The sequence below is a fragment of the Pithys albifrons genome, chromosome 2, assembly GCF_047495875.1.
Source record: "Pithys albifrons albifrons isolate INPA30051 chromosome 2, PitAlb_v1, whole genome shotgun sequence".
NCBI lineage: Eukaryota > Metazoa > Chordata > Aves > Passeriformes > Thamnophilidae > Pithys > Pithys albifrons.
The window spans coordinates 46,210,547-46,228,330 of NC_092459.1; the positions used below are offsets into that span (position 1 = coordinate 46,210,547).

Sequence of the window (17,784 nt, forward strand, 5' to 3'; positions counted from 1 at the left end):
GGTGATTTTGACCATGTTCACAGCAGATCTCTAATACTGAACTGTTAGGGATGCCCTGAGAATTCCGTGGTGGCCAATTGTCACAACATCCTTGTTCACACAGACACAGTTCTGAGTGGCCTTTTGTGAGCAACCTCTACTTACTAAATAAAGCAACTTGACTGCATCACACTAAAACTGAGGTTTTATTCCAAGTCCTCATGGTCGGTAAGTTACAACGGAACTGAGGAACAGCAGAGAAAGGCACTCAGTGTTTACATTAAGGCACCTTTATCCTTCCCTGCACAGGGATTTTACAAAGTAAAAGAAGGGTTACACACAGAATTACTTTTAACAGACTGATACGCACATTTTTAAAACTTATACACACCATCCAAACTGTCTAACAACACACTGCTATAGATACCCTTGGTTCTCCTGCCTGAAAACCTGCATGTTCTCCAACAGCCAAATAGAGCTTTGAGAATCAGTTTTGATCTCACCTAAGTTCTATGGTTTAAGGAGTCTAGTCCTGACAGATGTGATGAAACCAACACAGAATCTGGTACAGTCCCCCTCTCTTAGGACATGACAGTAGCATTGTAACATGTAGGCAGATAATTAATCCCTATTTTACTAACCAGTTGACTCTGTTAGCTTACTGTGTTGCCCTTCAACATAGGATAAAAAGTAATCTTTATATTTGTAATTTTTAAAGGGGCTACTGTATTAAGCTGCTTTTTGACAATCTTGTCTGGTAATCCTATTGCTAATTCTACTGGTGAGCTAAAAAATTTACTTGAGGTGACAGCACTCTTCTGTAAAATGAAGCCCCATCCTTTTGCAAAAGGTGTTTGTTCCTGCTTAATTACTTTCACCGATATAAATAAATACTTATTTTCATTTTGATAGTCCAGCTTGCAGTGTTTCTCTTTACTATGGTCACCTTACTTTCTGAGTAGTTACAGAAGAGCTCTGCTGCTTGGTTTTTCAGTCTGGCACATTCCAGAGACCTTGAATCAGTCTCATAGGTGTCTCTTAAAATGTCTTTTAAGCTGAGGGGTACTCTCCTCACTTGACTCAAAGAGGTTTAGTTTGACTGACTAGTCGCTATGGTCCCTAAAGCTTCTCCAGAGAGCCTTTTGGAGCATCAGGATCAAGCTTCTAACTTGCCCCTCAAAGAATTGTTTTTGTTATCAGTTGGGAAGGGTGACTGAGGGAAACACCTTAAGTTCAGCAGTGGGAAGACATCATTTTTGTGACATGTAAATGCTATAGCTAACACATACTTGTAATGAAGGTCTTGCTTGTTTTATTGTAATGGTGTGTTAGCACTTCCCTTTTTCTGCTATCACTTAATTGATCAATGCACAGTTAGTCCCACTTGTCCTCCCACACAGTCAATTGTAAGCTTACCCTTGGTGTTGCTCAGCTGAACTGTCAGAAGCTAAATATATCCTTTCTACAAAATCTGTGTAATATTTCCAGCAGTGTCCAATTTATGCAAAAATAAGGAAGGAAATTGGGTATTTAGCTGAAGTAACTGCAACTACTAACAGATGTTGGTTTAAAAAAAGATCAGTTTTGCTAGCCTATCTTTGCATTTATTTCTGTACAAATAGTATATGCTGTTATATTCCTCTTCTCAGGGTTTATTATTGTTATTTTTAAATGAGGCTATTGAAGTCTGACCATATTGGTTTGAAAGCCAAGGCCAAAGCATTACTATCCCTAAACAGAATAATACAATAGAGATATTTTTCTTAGAGCTGTGGAAGACTAAACTGGATGTGAAGCAGCAGACCTTGTATTACAATTTTACTAAAGTACACTAAAGAAAAGCTTACAGTATTGATTAATTTACAATTATTATAAAGAGGATGAACTTGCTGTACTAGGTTTTAGTTGCTTCACTTGTATCAGCTACTTTGAGAATCTATCTTAAATGGTGTTTAAAACAATTAGCCAAAGTGTTTAAGAAGTCCAGTGCATACAATGTTAATCTTCAGTGGTTAATATTTTCTTGGGTTTTTCGGTATTTGTACAGGATATCTTAATCCATTGTTTTGATATTCCATAATTGTAGCACATCTTCTCATGTGTTCAGTTCTAATTACATAAATTGTAAACTGATAATACTTTACCACTTTAGTAAGTGCTACAATGATTTGAAAAGAATTACTTAAATTTTTAGAAGTGTAATGTAAGTGGTAATGTCAGAAAATGGCTTCCTCTAGTCATAAGGTTACTTTTAATCAAATGTGCAGCAGAGTTTCACCAAGCTAGAACTAAACAAAGAGTTTTTAAGCTTTAACACTCAATTATAATATATTTGTGACTACTCTTAAGACATCCATCAAGTCACTTCAGGAATCATACTAAAAACAGATTGGAGGTATGCCAATAATTTGTCCAATTTACCCAGTTTTTTTGAGCACAGACATTGGTGTAGGACGTTTTAAAATATTTCTTTTCTAAAATATTTTGTCACAAGTCATGTTTATCAAATTTCTGCCTTTTTCTTTCTTTTGGATTCCATACATATGGTGCATGTTTTTAATAACGATTAATGAACAAAACAGGACATAAAAAATCAGCTGAGGCCTTACTGGTACTGAGCAGTGTGTGAAGGTCACATCATGTAATGAATTGATCTATTTAATTACTTTTATAATATGACATCATTGGAACTTCCTGAAGTTTTAATATGCTAAACCTTTACTTCCCTTTCTAAGGACCCATTACCAGAGCATTCTTCCATCTTGTATTCAGACATCTCATTTTATCTCATGTAGTGTTTTTTTAATATTGTTTAATGCATAATGTTCTTATGGAAATTAGTAATTTATTGCACACTCTTGACTGAGATGCCAGGTTGCCAAGATCATTTTGAATTCTAGTGTTTTTCTTTACAGTGCCAGTTATAATCATAATTTGATATAATTTGCAAATTTAAAAGTACATTACCTATTTCACTCTTCATATAATTAACAAAAATGCTCAATAGTGATACATTTGGGTAGGTTTTTATGGTGCCTTCTTTGGCATATTCAATTTTGAGGTGAATCACTACTTACAAAAAGCTTTTCCAAACATTTGAATGTCCATCTTTACAGTTGTTTCATTTAAGACATGTATTCCAAACTGGCTCATGAGAATTATGTTTGAGAGAATTCCTAAATGCTGGTCAAGTCAAGATTTGTTACATCTGTCCTTAGCTCTGTAGGCAGGGTTTTACCTACCATGTAATAGAGAGAAGTTAGGTTTGTTTGGGTTTTTACCGTACATCTGTGTTGATCCTTAGATTATGATGTTACCTGTTAGATGTTCATAAATAGCTTTGGTTTTGTTTCTTTCTCTGCTATTATTCTGGAAATTCAAGTTAATGTAACTGACCTGTAAGTCTCTAGACCTTGTTGATAGTAGCTAATTTTGGACATAGTGACTAGTTGAGTTTTGAGTGTAAAATAAGCCGTGAAACACTGATTTAGGCCACCAGAAACAGAGAGAACTGAGTGTAAATTATGGATTGAATGATAATAATTTTTAAACATGCTTTAAAAGAGTAAGTAATCCAACAATTTAACTCTCATCCCTTGGGTATGTTACAGTTCAGTCTTGTGGATCTCTGGCTTTATTCCTTGTCCTCAGTCACTGTGAGCTTCCTCAGATGTGTGTGTGCATTATCTGTCCTGCTGTGACACCCAAGCTGCACCAACCCACCAGTATCCTTGTGCCCACTTTTATGCTGTCTCTTGTGGATCCACCCTCAAGGGGAAGGGAGCACCCAATATTGGTAGATGCTTGTGTTTGAAAGGAACAAAATAAGTAAAATGGTCTGCAAAATTTTGCAGTTTTATTAGTAAATTGCATGCTTGGCATGGAGGTTGGTATGTTGGCTCCTGACGTCCTAGATAAGCACACAGCAGAGGGGTTTGGATAAAGGGGTAGGGTGAAAGGGGAGAGATAGAGAGATATGAATTAAAGAGTGGGAGAAAGGAAAGAAGAGAAAAAAGAAACAAACCACCAGTCAGTGCTGGTTCCAGTGTTGAGCGATACCAGCTGATGGGGATGCCCAGGGTTCTGGGGGCACTGCATGGACTTGATGGAGGGACTTGTCTCTGCTTGGGAGATAAGTTTCTTACTTTTTATGCAAATTACTTATCATGTGCAGTCTGTTCTTCTAGACCCTTCTGGAAAAGGGTCAGAGGGATCTGGTGTCTTTAGTCTTAATTCTCCCCTGCAGTCTGTGCCTGCCTCTCAACCTTGTTCCTGTGCTCTGTACTTCTCTCTAAGAGCTAGAACAAGGATATCTGTCCTGGAAAAGTGCTGCCCTTCCTCCGTATGGCCCCTTCCCCCGCCACATCCTGTTCTTTCTTACAGTGTGTTATTAGCAGCAATCCTTGGTTGGCTCCACAGCTATCTGGGTATCAGTGTCTGAGACATACACATTACCCCTTCTTATCTTCTAGGCCTCTACACCCTTTCAGCTCTTTCAGGAGCAGTTAGGAATAGTATCTCCAATATGTGAATGGTACCAGCAGTACTCCATAAGCATTTGCTTTTTTCCTTACACTGATCTTGAATGAAAGTGTCAGATGTAAGGACTTGAATCAGTAATTGAAGATAACGGTGGGTTTAATGTGCTCCAAGTTTTCTAGGTTTCGTATTGTTGAGCATCTCTTTTGGTGAGACACTGTTACATTGAGCCTACTAAAGCTTTGCTTGATTGGGAATCCCCAAAATGAAATATACATGGGAAGAAAAGTGGTTGACAGAGAAAGAATTGTTTCTTGCTAGTTCATAACCACTTCTTTCAGGTTCCTTGTCTTTGGAAAAAAAAAAAAAAAAGGAGCTACAGCTCTGCTCAGATTGCTGTCTTTGATTCGCTACATGAATATAGCTGAGTTGTGTGTGCAGGGAAGGGAAGATTTTGGCAAATCTGGATCTTGGTTGGATGCAGAGGAGTTAACAAGGACTTTAAATCTGAAAGCATTCCAGCCATGTGTAGTGGATAATATTTTCTCTAGTCTTGCTCTAACAGAAAGGAGAATTTGGACAATTAGATCTGTGTGCATTACCTTGATAATAGAGAACATGGGTGTAAGGTAGACTGCTGGTGCCAGGGATGCATTCAGTTATATTCTCCACTGTCTGTGTCTTGATTTGGAAAACTCGACTGTAGAAAGATAAATTCTATTTTTGGAAATCTGAATCTTGATTGAACTACTTCATCATAAATATATTTATAAGTATTATATATATAGTTTCAAGTGAGTGTCTCGAAGTCTGTAATGAGTTAGCACATACAGTACTGAATTAATCCTGTATCACTGTATTTCCAGATATTCACTTAATACTGCCATTGCTTACAGCTGACTTAGTGACTGCATCAATGAAGGCTGCATGCTCTGTTAAGGATCTGAGGATCAGCTCTGAGATCAGACCAGGCTGTTCAGGGCTTTGGGTACTTGAGCCTGATAAACCTTCAAGGAAGGAGACTAAACATGCTCTACAAGCAGCCTGTGCCACTGCCCTCCTGGGGAAAAAGTCTCTCCTTACATCTAGTTGGAAGCTTTTTTAAGACTGTGGTGTACTTAAGAGCAGTGAAAGCTAAAAGAAAATAAATGGCTAATTTAGATATTTGAAGTTTGAGATGAGTAGTGGTTATTTTCCTAGTTAAGGAGCTGATTGAATTCAGCATTTCCCCCCATTGATCTAAGAGGACAGCATTTCACCCCATGTGCTACTTTGAGAAATCCAGTTACTCAGTTGCAGGTGCAAGGTTAATAGATACCTAGATGCAGAGCTTTATCTTATCTCTTGAAAAGCCTCTGGGGAGTGGATGAATCAGGCCTGCTAATTAAACAACCCAGAGGCTGCAAACACGTGGCTGTGGAACAGGTGACAAGAACAGCATGAAACACCTTGGCTTCTCTCGCCAGCTGGGCCAGCAGGTGTTGACAGGCACATAAAAGTAGGGGTGGGAAAACTGTCAGCTTTCCTTCTTCTCACCTTTGACGAGAAGGGAATAAAAAGAACAGCTTATCTTTTATGTTTAAATATCATTCCAGAAGAAAAATTTCATTGGATTCTGTTCCCAAATGTGTCTAAAAGAGCAAAGACAAAAATAAAAAAATAGAAGGAGCATGCATCTGCCTTCAATTTAAGTTAGAAGGAATATTTTAAACCCAAAACAAAACCACTAACCCTTATTTTTTTCTTTTCTTACAAAATTAGTTATGTGGTGCAAATTAATATTAGATTTAATAGGCTTTCTATGACATATTAAAAAAATAGATGTTATACTTAAGAAAATTACTATCACTAGCAAATCCTGTTTGTGTTGGGAAAAAAAGGTTCTACTTGTATTTTAACATTCTGACCAGGAAAGAATCTAGACTATTTTGCTCTAGGAATCTGTACTAAAATGGAACTTACTCATTTTATAGGTAGGAAATTAAGGATTCTCTGGTTTGAAGTGATATCACATGCTTAGAGATATTGGTGGGCAGCTTTTGCTGTCTGGGTCTGTCAGCCTGTGGTTACCTTGTCTCTCAAATGTTTTATTACATCTTTACTTAAAATCTGTTTCCTCTGTTTGCTCTTTCACACCTGTGAGTCTTTACTTTCTTGTTCAGAACTACTTATGAGCACAGAGATTGCAGGACTGTGCAAATGACTTCTACATCTTCTAATGCCCACTTTTCATATCTGGTATTGCCAAGTGTGTTCCAAAAAGTAGTAGTGCAAAAGAATCTCCCTTATGGGTAATTTCTGGTCTTTGGGGTTGATTTTAAAAACCACAAACAAAACTCACTGTAGAATCAGAGAGAATATAAGCAAATCCATCGAGCCAGTCTGGTGATATTTGTTTTTTTAACATGACTTGAAAATTGTAGTCCCTGACAGTGGTGTCAGCACCATCTATCAATTGCTTTAGTTTTTTTAGGCTGACGTGGCTGATAAATCATACTCCCAGGCTGCCCTGTTCATTGCTGCTGTAGCTACACCCTCTCGTGGAAGTGCTTGCTGTTGTGTTTGGCACTGCAGGTAGTTCCTGCTCCTCTTCCTCCTTGCCCCTGAACATCATGGCAGTGGTTGTGGATGTCAGGATGAGGCGTTCTGGAGGGCCTCTTCCACTTGCATAGCCTGGTTTCTACTTGCATTGTCTGGTCCCCAACTCTCTGCTTCTTGCTCCTGCCCTGAGCTATGCAGTGGTTTCAATTAATCTCTCAGTATCTTCACACCTCAGAGTGTGCCCCAGCCAGGGAAGCCACCAGTTCTAGGCAGCCCTTGTGGATTCTGTGTTACTTTAAATCTCTGACTAGTAAATTAAGAGTGGTTGGGAAGAAGACTTCTAAGCTCTCTTCTTTTTTTTTTCTTTTTTTTTTTTTTTTTGCAATAGTCAGCACTTTCTTGTTTTCCTGAATTAAGTTCCCTAAATGTGGATAAAGCAACACCATATTTCAGACTGTTTTTATTGCTTTGCACTAAATGCTGCTTAGCCAGTGCAAAACTCATAAAAGCAGAGTAATGTAGATGACCATTTGTAGCTGAATTTGTAAGTCTGAGACTCACAGATTACTGTTATTTAACTCATGTTTTCCGAGGTCGATCTTTAAATTCTAAAGCAAATTTATTTTCTCAACCTTCTTTTTAAACAGATGAATCATGTGAAAGACAGATTTGGTGACACTGTGCCAGAGGAAGTGCTTCTGCTGTGTCTGGGCATTACTTCAGGAGTTGGCAGATTGATCTTTGGCAGAGTTGCAGATTATATTCCTGGTGCTAAAAAAATTTATTTACAGGTATGTCTTTACTATTTCTATATTCCTTTAGAACTGTGTATTCTGAAGGCTTTGGTTCCTGGTACTACTAAATAAGTAAGCAGAATTAACTGACTGGAGATTCAAACTTGAGAACTTTCATAACTGTAGGAAACTCAGTTTTTGATACAACAAGCCTTTGGTGCAAAGTTCATGAATCTGATTTTTATTTTTGATGGTAAGAAAATGTCCATTTCCTGCTTGCTGTTTTCAACTGGGAATGGAAGAAATCACTAATCATTTGCATGTGAGTGAGGAAACATCTGGGGATTCTCTAGATTCTGTTTTCTCTGTTTTATCCCATGATTTCATAATGGTTGCAGAAAGGTTAATTTTTCCCATATGTTTCTCTGTTAAGGATTTTGGATCTCTTTCCTTGGTCTTTGGTAGGTGCTGATTTGATGTCAAGTATGTTCTGTGCACAGTACACAGTGGCATTACCCTGGGAGTATAAGATACAAGCTGAGAAGATTTTACAGAAAGAGTCACAGCTTCCAGAAATGCTGAAGCTTGGGGGTTGAAGGAAGATATACACTAATTCCCCTCCACACTTATAAACATTTTTTTTTTGAGGCAGTAGCAGAGTTAGTGTAGGATGTTGGAAAAGCTTTTGTTCACTTGGGTGTTGACAACCACGAGTTGTTCGCCATTCGGTCTTTTAAAATAAATGGCAAGGGAGGCATCTAGTGGGTATTGTCGGTACTGCGTTATTGAAAACGGGAAAGCAGTACCTGCCTGGAGGATTTGTTGTCCTAGATAAATTGAATTCCCTGGTGTGTTTGGGACATTGGTTTCCTATCCTGATATATGAATGGTCCACATGCAAAACTGTTAACATTTTTATTTTCTTGTATATTCTGCTTTATTTTGCCGGAAGACAGATTTATTCCTTTGGTCTAAAACAAGTATATAAGATTATATTGGAGTATCTTTTGAAGTATGCATGAGTACAGCAGGATAGTCTTTTGTGGAACAATTGTAATGGTTTCACTTTTGTTGAATATAAGCACCCTGAGGTAATCACTCACAGCACCCATATTGTTACATAAATTACAATAGTGAGGAGTCTAATGAGTGTTTCAGCTATATTAGACTTTTGATATTTCTGTGACTTTCATTTGTGGAGAGAGTGGGGAGCAACTTCTCAAAAAATGTTGGTGCATGAGAAATGACCTTACTCAATCACTGCAAGATAGTTGATTACAAATGCATTTTCAAAGCTTGTGAAATGTGTAGTGGAATTTCTTTCCTGTCATGAGTTGTGTTCATTTTATCCTGCTATGTAACATCTGATGGCAGTGACCCATAGGGACGGATTATATTTATCTTAAAGGGAATAAAGGCAGACAGCTTAATTCACTACAAATGAAAGGAAGCTTATCTGTTCTCTTAGTATTTGTGAATTTGATGCAATGTGGTTTTATCTCTTTTCCTTGGTCTTGTTTAGGTGGCCTCATTCTTCTTTATTGGCTTGATGTCTATGATGATTCCACTATGCCATGTCTTTGGAGCTCTCATAGCTGTTTGTCTCTTCATGGGCCTGTTTGATGGGTGCTTCATTTGCATTATGGCTCCAATTGCATTTGAGCTTGTTGGGGCTCAGGATGTCTCCCAGGCCATAGGATTTCTACTGGGGCTCATGTCTGTCCCTATGACAGTTGGCCCACCCATTGCAGGTGAGTACAGACAGGGTCTGTGGCTGTAAATGTGGTTCTATGTTTGCATGACTCCTTGGCCATGTTTTCCATTCCTACATCACATGCAGTGCACTGACATTGGAAGTTATCTTGCAATGTGCTTGAGAAGATATGATGCATTTACCTGCTGCTCATGGATTATTAGTTTACTTCACTCTTCGGAGTTTGCTCAGTCTTTTTCATTAAGCTATGCAAACAAAACATTCCTTAAAACAGAGACAGGTTTCCAGTTGGATTTAGGATGTGACATTTTCCATGCTGCTGAAGTGACAGCCTATGGGTTGCTTGTGTTATAGTAGGAGTCCAGATTAGGATCTGAAAATTAACTCAATTCCAAAACTAGCTCATGCAAAAGCAGTTGTGAGAATAAAAGCTCAAATCACTTTAATTGCTTCCCATAAGCAGGAGCACTGGCTTTATTCATTCTTTGATGGGAGGCTCTTTGACAAAATACAGGTTTTGAAGCTGAAAACTGTAAGTTCTTTGGGAGGCATAAATAGCAAAGGTGTATTCCTTACCACTGATGATTTTCAGTGCTAATTTACATTGAGGTCTGGTGAGCGCTACTGAAAGGTACTTAGTAGGACAGAACTGAACTATGCAGCATTATAAAGGGTAATATTTTAAAGCTAGAACACTGTAGACTAGGTACTTCCTGATCTGGATATACTGCCACAGCTGTTAGTACTCAAGTAGAATTTGACTAATGGGAGGAAATTGGAGAGAGCAATTACAGTGAATTATTGCCAAACACACTTTTTAGTTAGAGGCTACTAGGAATGCAATACATGCAGTATATCTAGAATAAGAGAAAGGGGCACTTTTAACAAAGGTAATTATAGCCAAAAGAGGTAGAATTTCTCCAAGTCATGACAAGATATAAGTGCTGGAGAAGCTCAAATTGAGCAACTTTCAAGTAGGAAAGATGGTACATGTTTTTGATGGGTGGTAATTAAGCAGCTGAGGGGTGACACACTGAGCTCTTTAATACTACCTCCAAAACAACTCTGGAATATCTTTCTACCTATAAGTACACATATATTTGGCCATCAGGTTGTCAGACTAGTGGTTATAATCTGTGCCAGCTCTCAGGTTTCTCAATCTGAAGCCAAGACCTGTTTTTTGTAGGCTCCTGAGGCCCCATTATTTATTGGTTATGTCTTTCCAGGCTTGCTGCGTGATAAGCTGGGCACCTATGATGTGGCATTTTACCTGGCTGGAGTCCCTCCCCTCATTGGTGGAGCTATTTTGTGTTGCATCCCCTGGGTCCATGAACGGCAGAAGTTAAAAGAAAGAGCAAAACCTGTTGATGGAGAAACTACTGAGAAAATGCTGGAAAATGAAAGCACTGTGGTATCAAACACAACAGAAAAGCCAAGTGGAGAACTGGAATCTGGCATTTGATGCTTTTTTTCCTCCTCCCTCTGCCATCCCAACCTTCTACTGAAGCTAGATTTCTACTTTTTGGTTGAAGATATTATATGACACTGAAGAAGTCTTGAACTATTGCTCAAATTGCAAAACTGCTATAAGAATCTTTTATACCATTGAACTTTTATGATGAGTCATTGAATTTGATTTCAAGCCACATTTTCAAGGTATTTCAAGTTTTGTAGCTTTAGTGTGTATGTGCATAGAGATTCTGTGTGTGAAGAGAATATTTTTCTAATCCATCAGAACTGATTCTGGGAAATGTGAAAGCTGTTTTTGGTTCACTGACCCAGGATTCGTCAATGACATCTCTGGCCCACCCAATGCAGGCACACTCACGGGTGTTTATACTGAGAAGTGTAGTAGCTTTTATGATTGATTTGTTATTTGAAGTTTCTCATGCTGTTTACAGTCTTTTATAATTCTACATCATGAATGTGGATATGCATCTTTGTGATTCTCTAAACTCTTGCTGAATTTTTTTCATTAGAAAGTTACATTATTAAACACCTGTTTTATTACTCTAAATACCCCAGCCTGTTCAGTTTGCCAAAACACTCGCTTGTGTTTGCATTCACCTTTCACAGCAGCCCAAACAAAGAACATTAAGGATGAAATTCTTAATGGGCTCAGGTTTTGAATATGTGCAAACCAAGCTCTGAGTGTGAACATGTTCAGAAATAAAGCTGCTGAATGATAGATTTTTTTATTTAGTGAAGGCAATACTATTAAGGTGTATGTGTATAACTTTTTTCAGCCAAACCTCAGAGCAGTGGGTAGTTTTGAAACTGTACTTACTAATTATTTGGAGCAGTATTGTGAATTAGAATAGATTTCAAATTATTTTGTTGTACTTGTTAGGTTTTCCTTTTTTTATTCTTGAAAACAAGACAGCTTTAAAGGATATATTCTAAGTGCAATACCAAGTCATTTTTGAGGTGGAAATTTACAGAAGGATCTGAGGATCAGCTCTGAGATCAGACCAGGTTGTTCATAAATTAAAGATTTTTGCACTAAGTGAACATGCAGGTTTATTACAGCTCTGTATAGCTGTGTTCAATTACCTGTAGGCTATAGCTCCATATTTTATTCAAATATAAAGAAATGTCTTTGCATGTCCTATTTCGTGGTTAACATCCTAAACATATGGCTCCATTGCTTATGGATTCTTAAGTATTATGTGCTGTTTGTCAAGCAGGTATTTCTGAAAACTTCTTGTTCTGAAAAATATTTAAAAGCATAATACTTTGAGATGAAAATGCTGCTTTTCAGTTTATCAGAAAACACTTCTAAGCACAATGCTTATTTGTGGAGATAGATCAGCAATCTATGGAATAGATCTGTAGTGATAGATCACTGGAATAGTTAATCATTCTTTTTTCAGCTCCATTCACTATCAATAATTGTTGTTTCCTTGTTTAGAACTGTCATAGCAAAGAGTAAGCTAAATGTGATCTGGACAAAATGTGTATTTAAGAGAATTTTCTGAATTAGTTAACAGTACTTGTTCTTTACAAACACTATGGAGGCATACTGGTTTTTTAAAATTATAACCTTTACTATGTCTTCTATTTTCATTATTTTTCTTTCTTCTGTGTTGTAGTAAATTGCTCAGATAACCTACGTACATTTGTGATACAAACCAGCAATACTATTGCATTGAATGTTTACAACTAGCAATCTAGTTCTTTAAATGTAATACACGGAGAACCTTAATTATTACAGACGAAACCTCAAACCCTTTTTCATATTGCAGAATTTCTATCCCTACTTTACATGAGTGAGATATGAATATTTGAATCTTAAAATGTTAGAGGTGTATAGGGAGGGACTTGGAGGTGGGGAAAAAACCCTTAAACCGGTCTGGAAAACAGAGGTCCCTTTGTGTTCACTGGGACTTGTGCTTCAGCAAGTCATAAGTACTTCTAAAAAATTTCATTAAAAGATGCATAGTATTGTTAATGGAAATTACTATGAAATGCTGCCTTTGTTACAAAAGTGATATTAACAGTTGATGCTGCTCTTGTTCCACAGAAACACCACAAACATGTTATTCAGTATTATTTTCCAATTGGGCAGTGCAAAAGGTGGTGTTGAGTAAGTGTGGTAAAAGTCTCCTCTTTCCTATATTAATGTTCATCACAGATCTTGCATTTCATGTATTTTAATATTGAGTTTTAAACCAAAAATAAAGCTGCTGCTTATCACTGGTGTAATTTGAAGTGATTGTGACCAGATACCTTTATGTAATTTTGGCATCATCCTGACTTGCTGCTCTGTATCTCTATAAATTACCTAGGAAAGTGTGTAAAGTAATTGTTGTTAAGTTCTAGAAATGACACAGAAATGATATAACAATAGCATGGATTAATTAATGCCTTGCCCTTTAAAAATAAAAATCCAAACTCTCATATTTGAGTAACTAAAAATGTAAATGATGCTCACATATATGAAGGACAGCAATGATAAAAAAAAAAACAAACCAAAAAATTCCAACAAACCAATGACTCAAGGAGGAGAGTACAATGAGTGAATAACTGTTTAGGACTGATTACTATGTCAAAACCAGCTAGTGAGTGGGATGTTAGAGAAGAGGGAAGCAGAGTTAGGGATAAGGAAGATATGATGGTGTGATGATGTTGGAATAATGAACCTATTTCTGATACCAGTGCTTGTTTTGGAAAAATGCTAATATTGAAAAGGCTTTTTAGAGAGGATAAAGTAAGTTAATGCATAAGAGTTCTGTTAGATACAAGATGCTATGGGGGAAAGGTCCAATAGAAAATGCTCTTTTTTTTTTTTTTTTTTTTTGGACAGAAGCATAAAGAGTTTGTGTCCTAAAGCTAGATAAGATGTAGTTAAAATGGAAAAAAAAGTTCAGGTGGTTGGTGGTGAGGGTAACCAACCACTGAGGAACTTATTGAGTGATACACTGGATTCTATGTGCCCTGAGGTTTGAAAAAATGAGGTTAGCTGTCTCCCTTTAAAAAACCCAAACAAATCCCAACCCAAACCAAAACAAGAGCTCAAAACAAATAGCAGCTATTTATTACATTTATTAAAAAAAAAGATTGAATATTGTTGAAATGGTTGCAATTCTGAAAACTAGGAGAGAAAAAACTGAGTATTTTGTTTTATTCTGATTGAATAACTATAAATAAATTTTTGTAACAATTCATTTGTAACCTGTTCACTGGAACCTCCTGTACTTATATTTTGATGACCCAACTTATGTCAGATTTAATCTTGTTGGTGGGTAGATTCTAAAATTAAAATGATAGCTTAATTCAAGAAAACCCTTAAGTTATTCTGATGAATAGCTCTCTTAAGAACAGTTAGTTTCCATAGATGTTGTTCTCTCATCCTATAAAGACAGTAATCATCTTTTTTCCATTGAATGTTCTCTCAGGGTGAGCTTCAGAGGAAATTGGGTCAAGAGAGGTTCACTTCAAATGGTGGTGTCAAATTTCCAGTCATACTGAATGCTATAATTTAATACACCAGACCTTGAAACCAAGGCTAATTTTGAGCAAGGTTTGATTGGCTTTTTGTCTGGCTGAGATATCTTCAGTATGTCTGTGATCCTTGTAAATCTTAACATAGCTGTTCAGCAAAGAGTCTGAAATAATAAAAACTCTTCAGATGTCATTGCATTATATGACAATATTCAATGATTAATTAATAAGGAAAGTACTGTTGGATTTGCTCTGGGTACATTAGAAGACCTGCACAAGTCTCAAACCAAGACTTCAAATTCTAACATAGTTGAATTTCTTTTATGCAGACCATCTTCTGTTCAGCATTAACATTTAAATTATTTTTCTAAATTTATTTTCAGAGGCCATTTATTGCCCTTGAAAATTGCTCCCTTAGCTCAAAGATGCTATAGCCATTCTGTGGCTGTTCTTCAGGGTATATTTGGTATCAGAGGTAGACAACTGACATTTTTCTCCTTTGGCCCTTTATGTACAATGTTTGGGCATATACATTCCCCTCTTCCCTTCAGAGACACTGGATTATCAAACTGATGCACACCATACTGGATATGGATAGTACTTCTCCAGCCTTTCCTTCATTCAAACTTTGAGTAGCCATAGCCTTGTAGACCAGGCAAGTTTTGGTGAAGTGGGAGGTGTGATTGTATCTCTCCCAGGAGTGCTGAAGGCAGCTCTCACATATCCTAGGTGAATGTTTTGATCACAGGTTTGTGGTGTAAAAAATGGACACTGCCATTGTAAAGAATGTTCTCTACATCAGGTGGTACATACCAAAGGGACAGGAGATACTTCCTTGCAGCCCCCAAGGGAGTATGTCAGGATGGGAATCAGTGCTACTCTCCTTAGGATCATCTGTCTGGGTTAGCTTAAGCTGCTGGGCTCTCCCTGTGCTGGCATGGGGCAGCTCCTGCCTCTGGAGCTCATACAGTGGCTCTGAGCAGGGAGCAGAGCTGGGGCCTTGTCAGGGCCCACATTCCCCTTTGCAGAGCTGCAAGTGTTACAGAAACTGGCATCTTCAAGATTTGGCCAAAAATAACCCTCTGCTATGGAGTGTGTGTGTATGCATATATATAAATACAATGTATTTTGACCAGGCCATACACAAACATTCTGAGTTTAACTAGAGGAGGTGTAGCACTGGGATGTGAGAGATGGCTGAGGAAAAAAAGAATTCTTTTCATTGTGTCTCACTGTTGACAAGCACAGCACCATTACAGTTCCAGCCAGCCAGTGAGTTTCTAGCCATGTAAACTTTGGCATATGTTCAGTATGCCTTTTAGTCTATATATATTGTGTCAACAATTGTAATGTTTTGGAACTGCATATGTTAAGATTAGAGTGATTTTATACCAAAATGTTTGCTAATATTGATAACACTGACATGTTTAAGTATCTTTATAGACATCATATTTTGTATGTTGTTTTTGATATTAAAGGATATATGTTTTGCTAGCCTTAAATACATTCTTTTCATGTTCTGCATTGTTAAAAGGGTAAGAAATGAATGTCTAATGTTTTTCATGGTGCTAAAGTAACTGTGATCAGCCTCAAATTTATTCAGAATAAAGATGGTAGTTCTCAAGTGCCCCATTTGTTACTGCATGCATCATTTAAATCTTATTCTTGTGTAAAGCTTTTCATTTTAAAAATTTTATGTTATGTTCTGCTAATTATTGAATCTTGTCTGCAGACTTTTGCCTTTACATCTTTTATTACTGCTGCAGTCTGACTGAAATATTTGCATTACATTTGCTCCTGCATTAATAGATGGTGCTACCTATTTTATTCTGATTGTACTGGAAATCCATTTTAATGCTAATTATTTATAAACCTAAACTACTGAGTTGGTTCTTTCTGTAAAATTTATATTCTTCGTTTTCTATTCTGAGGTTTAATATCAAATTTACAGAAACAGATACATTCACAAAAGGCAGAAGTAAAATTGAGGGAGGGAGATAAAAACTGTGGTAGAATAAGCTTGAATGGTGCTTTAAAAGAATTCTGATTTTTATTTTTTTTCTTTTTCATTTTTGCTTCATGAACTGCCAATGTAATTCAGTAGGACCTTTGATCATTTACTGGCCTGCTACCAATTTCATTTTGATTTACCTTGGCAGTGTGAAGCATGGAGTGTTTCCTCATTGACAGCTCCAGTAAATCTCAGGAATTCATTCACTTTTCCTTTGTAGTAGGGCCAAATATTTAATTTTCTTTAATAAACATCTCATGATATGGAGGAAATTTCCCCTTTCCACCTGGGATTATTCTTCAAAATGCTTGTAGTTCAATTTGAATTAAAATTTGAAAAAGATGCCTGAAACCTTTATAAGAGCCTGGGTGCTGTTGCCATTTGTACACTCTTGAGGGACAAAGCTTCTTTTTAAGTGTGTAAAAGAAAAGTGAGGACAGGCCTAGGGAATACATTTCAACTGCTGCTGTACCTTTTCCAGGAAGCTGTTTTTATAACAAGGCAAAATACTAAAATCTAGAAATGCAGTTTGACTTGTATGACTTTCAGAAAATAAACACTGATATTTCATACTTGAAATTATTTTATCTGGATTTCTCTGTACAGCTGGACCTATGAACAGAAGCTCAGTGTTCTGCAGATAGCTCGTAGTTAAGACTTTGCACTCTTGCAAAATTATTGACATTGCTATGAACCATCCAGCTTTAAATGTTATCTCTCACTATTACTTGTAGCAGCTGAATTTTTTTAATGCATAAATTCCCCCAGGCTGCCTGGAACAGGAGTGTACTTGCAACATGCTTGCCAGCGCCAGGAGAAACAGGAACTGGTTGCTACACTCTCCATGCGCTGTTATATTCATATTTGTTATGAACAACTTACAGAACAAAACAAGCCACTTTGGAATTATCTTTGAGCTGTTTGTGAGGCTTAAACATATGAACTTTGCTGAAAATTAGAGCCTTTCTTACAGAGAGCAGCACCTCTGTCCCAGATCGGGAGAATGAAACAAAACATGTTGCACGGCCCATGAGCTGCTCTGGGTGAGTGGTGGGAATTTACAGAGTTTTAATACTTGATACTTTTACTATTAGGAATGTTTTAATACTTGATATGGGTGGTCCCTTGGTGTAAAGGAAAGCACTCCAGACTCAAAATCCCAAGGACCTGAGTTTCAGTCTCAGTGGGACCATCCCTTGGCAGTTCAATGCCTCCCTGCCATCCCATCCCGTCACATCTCGGATGCTCAGCAGGGTCAGCCCCGGTTAGCACCGGGTGCTGTGACAGTCCCGAGGACTCCCCTGTGTCCATGCTCGCTCGGCCGTGGCAGATGGACCTCAGGACTGAAACGGTGGGGCCAGTTCTGTGCACGCTGTGCCTCA

The 17,784-nt window shown here is 37.5% G+C and overlaps 1 protein-coding gene across 1 annotated transcript in view; it reads left to right on the forward strand.

Moving 5' to 3' along the window:
* Positions 1-16,269, forward strand: part of SLC16A10 (solute carrier family 16 member 10) — a 70,930-nt gene extending 54,661 nt beyond the window's left edge. Inside the window, exons 4-6 of the mRNA XM_071548915.1 lie at positions 7,647-7,790; positions 9,256-9,484; positions 10,674-16,269. Of these exons, the coding sequence (XP_071405016.1) occupies positions 7,647-7,790; positions 9,256-9,484; positions 10,674-10,909 (609 nt within the window). The 3' untranslated portion in view covers positions 10,910-16,269. The remainder of the gene's footprint in view (positions 1-7,646; positions 7,791-9,255; positions 9,485-10,673) is intronic.
* Positions 16,270-17,784: the final 1,515 nt, after the last annotated feature.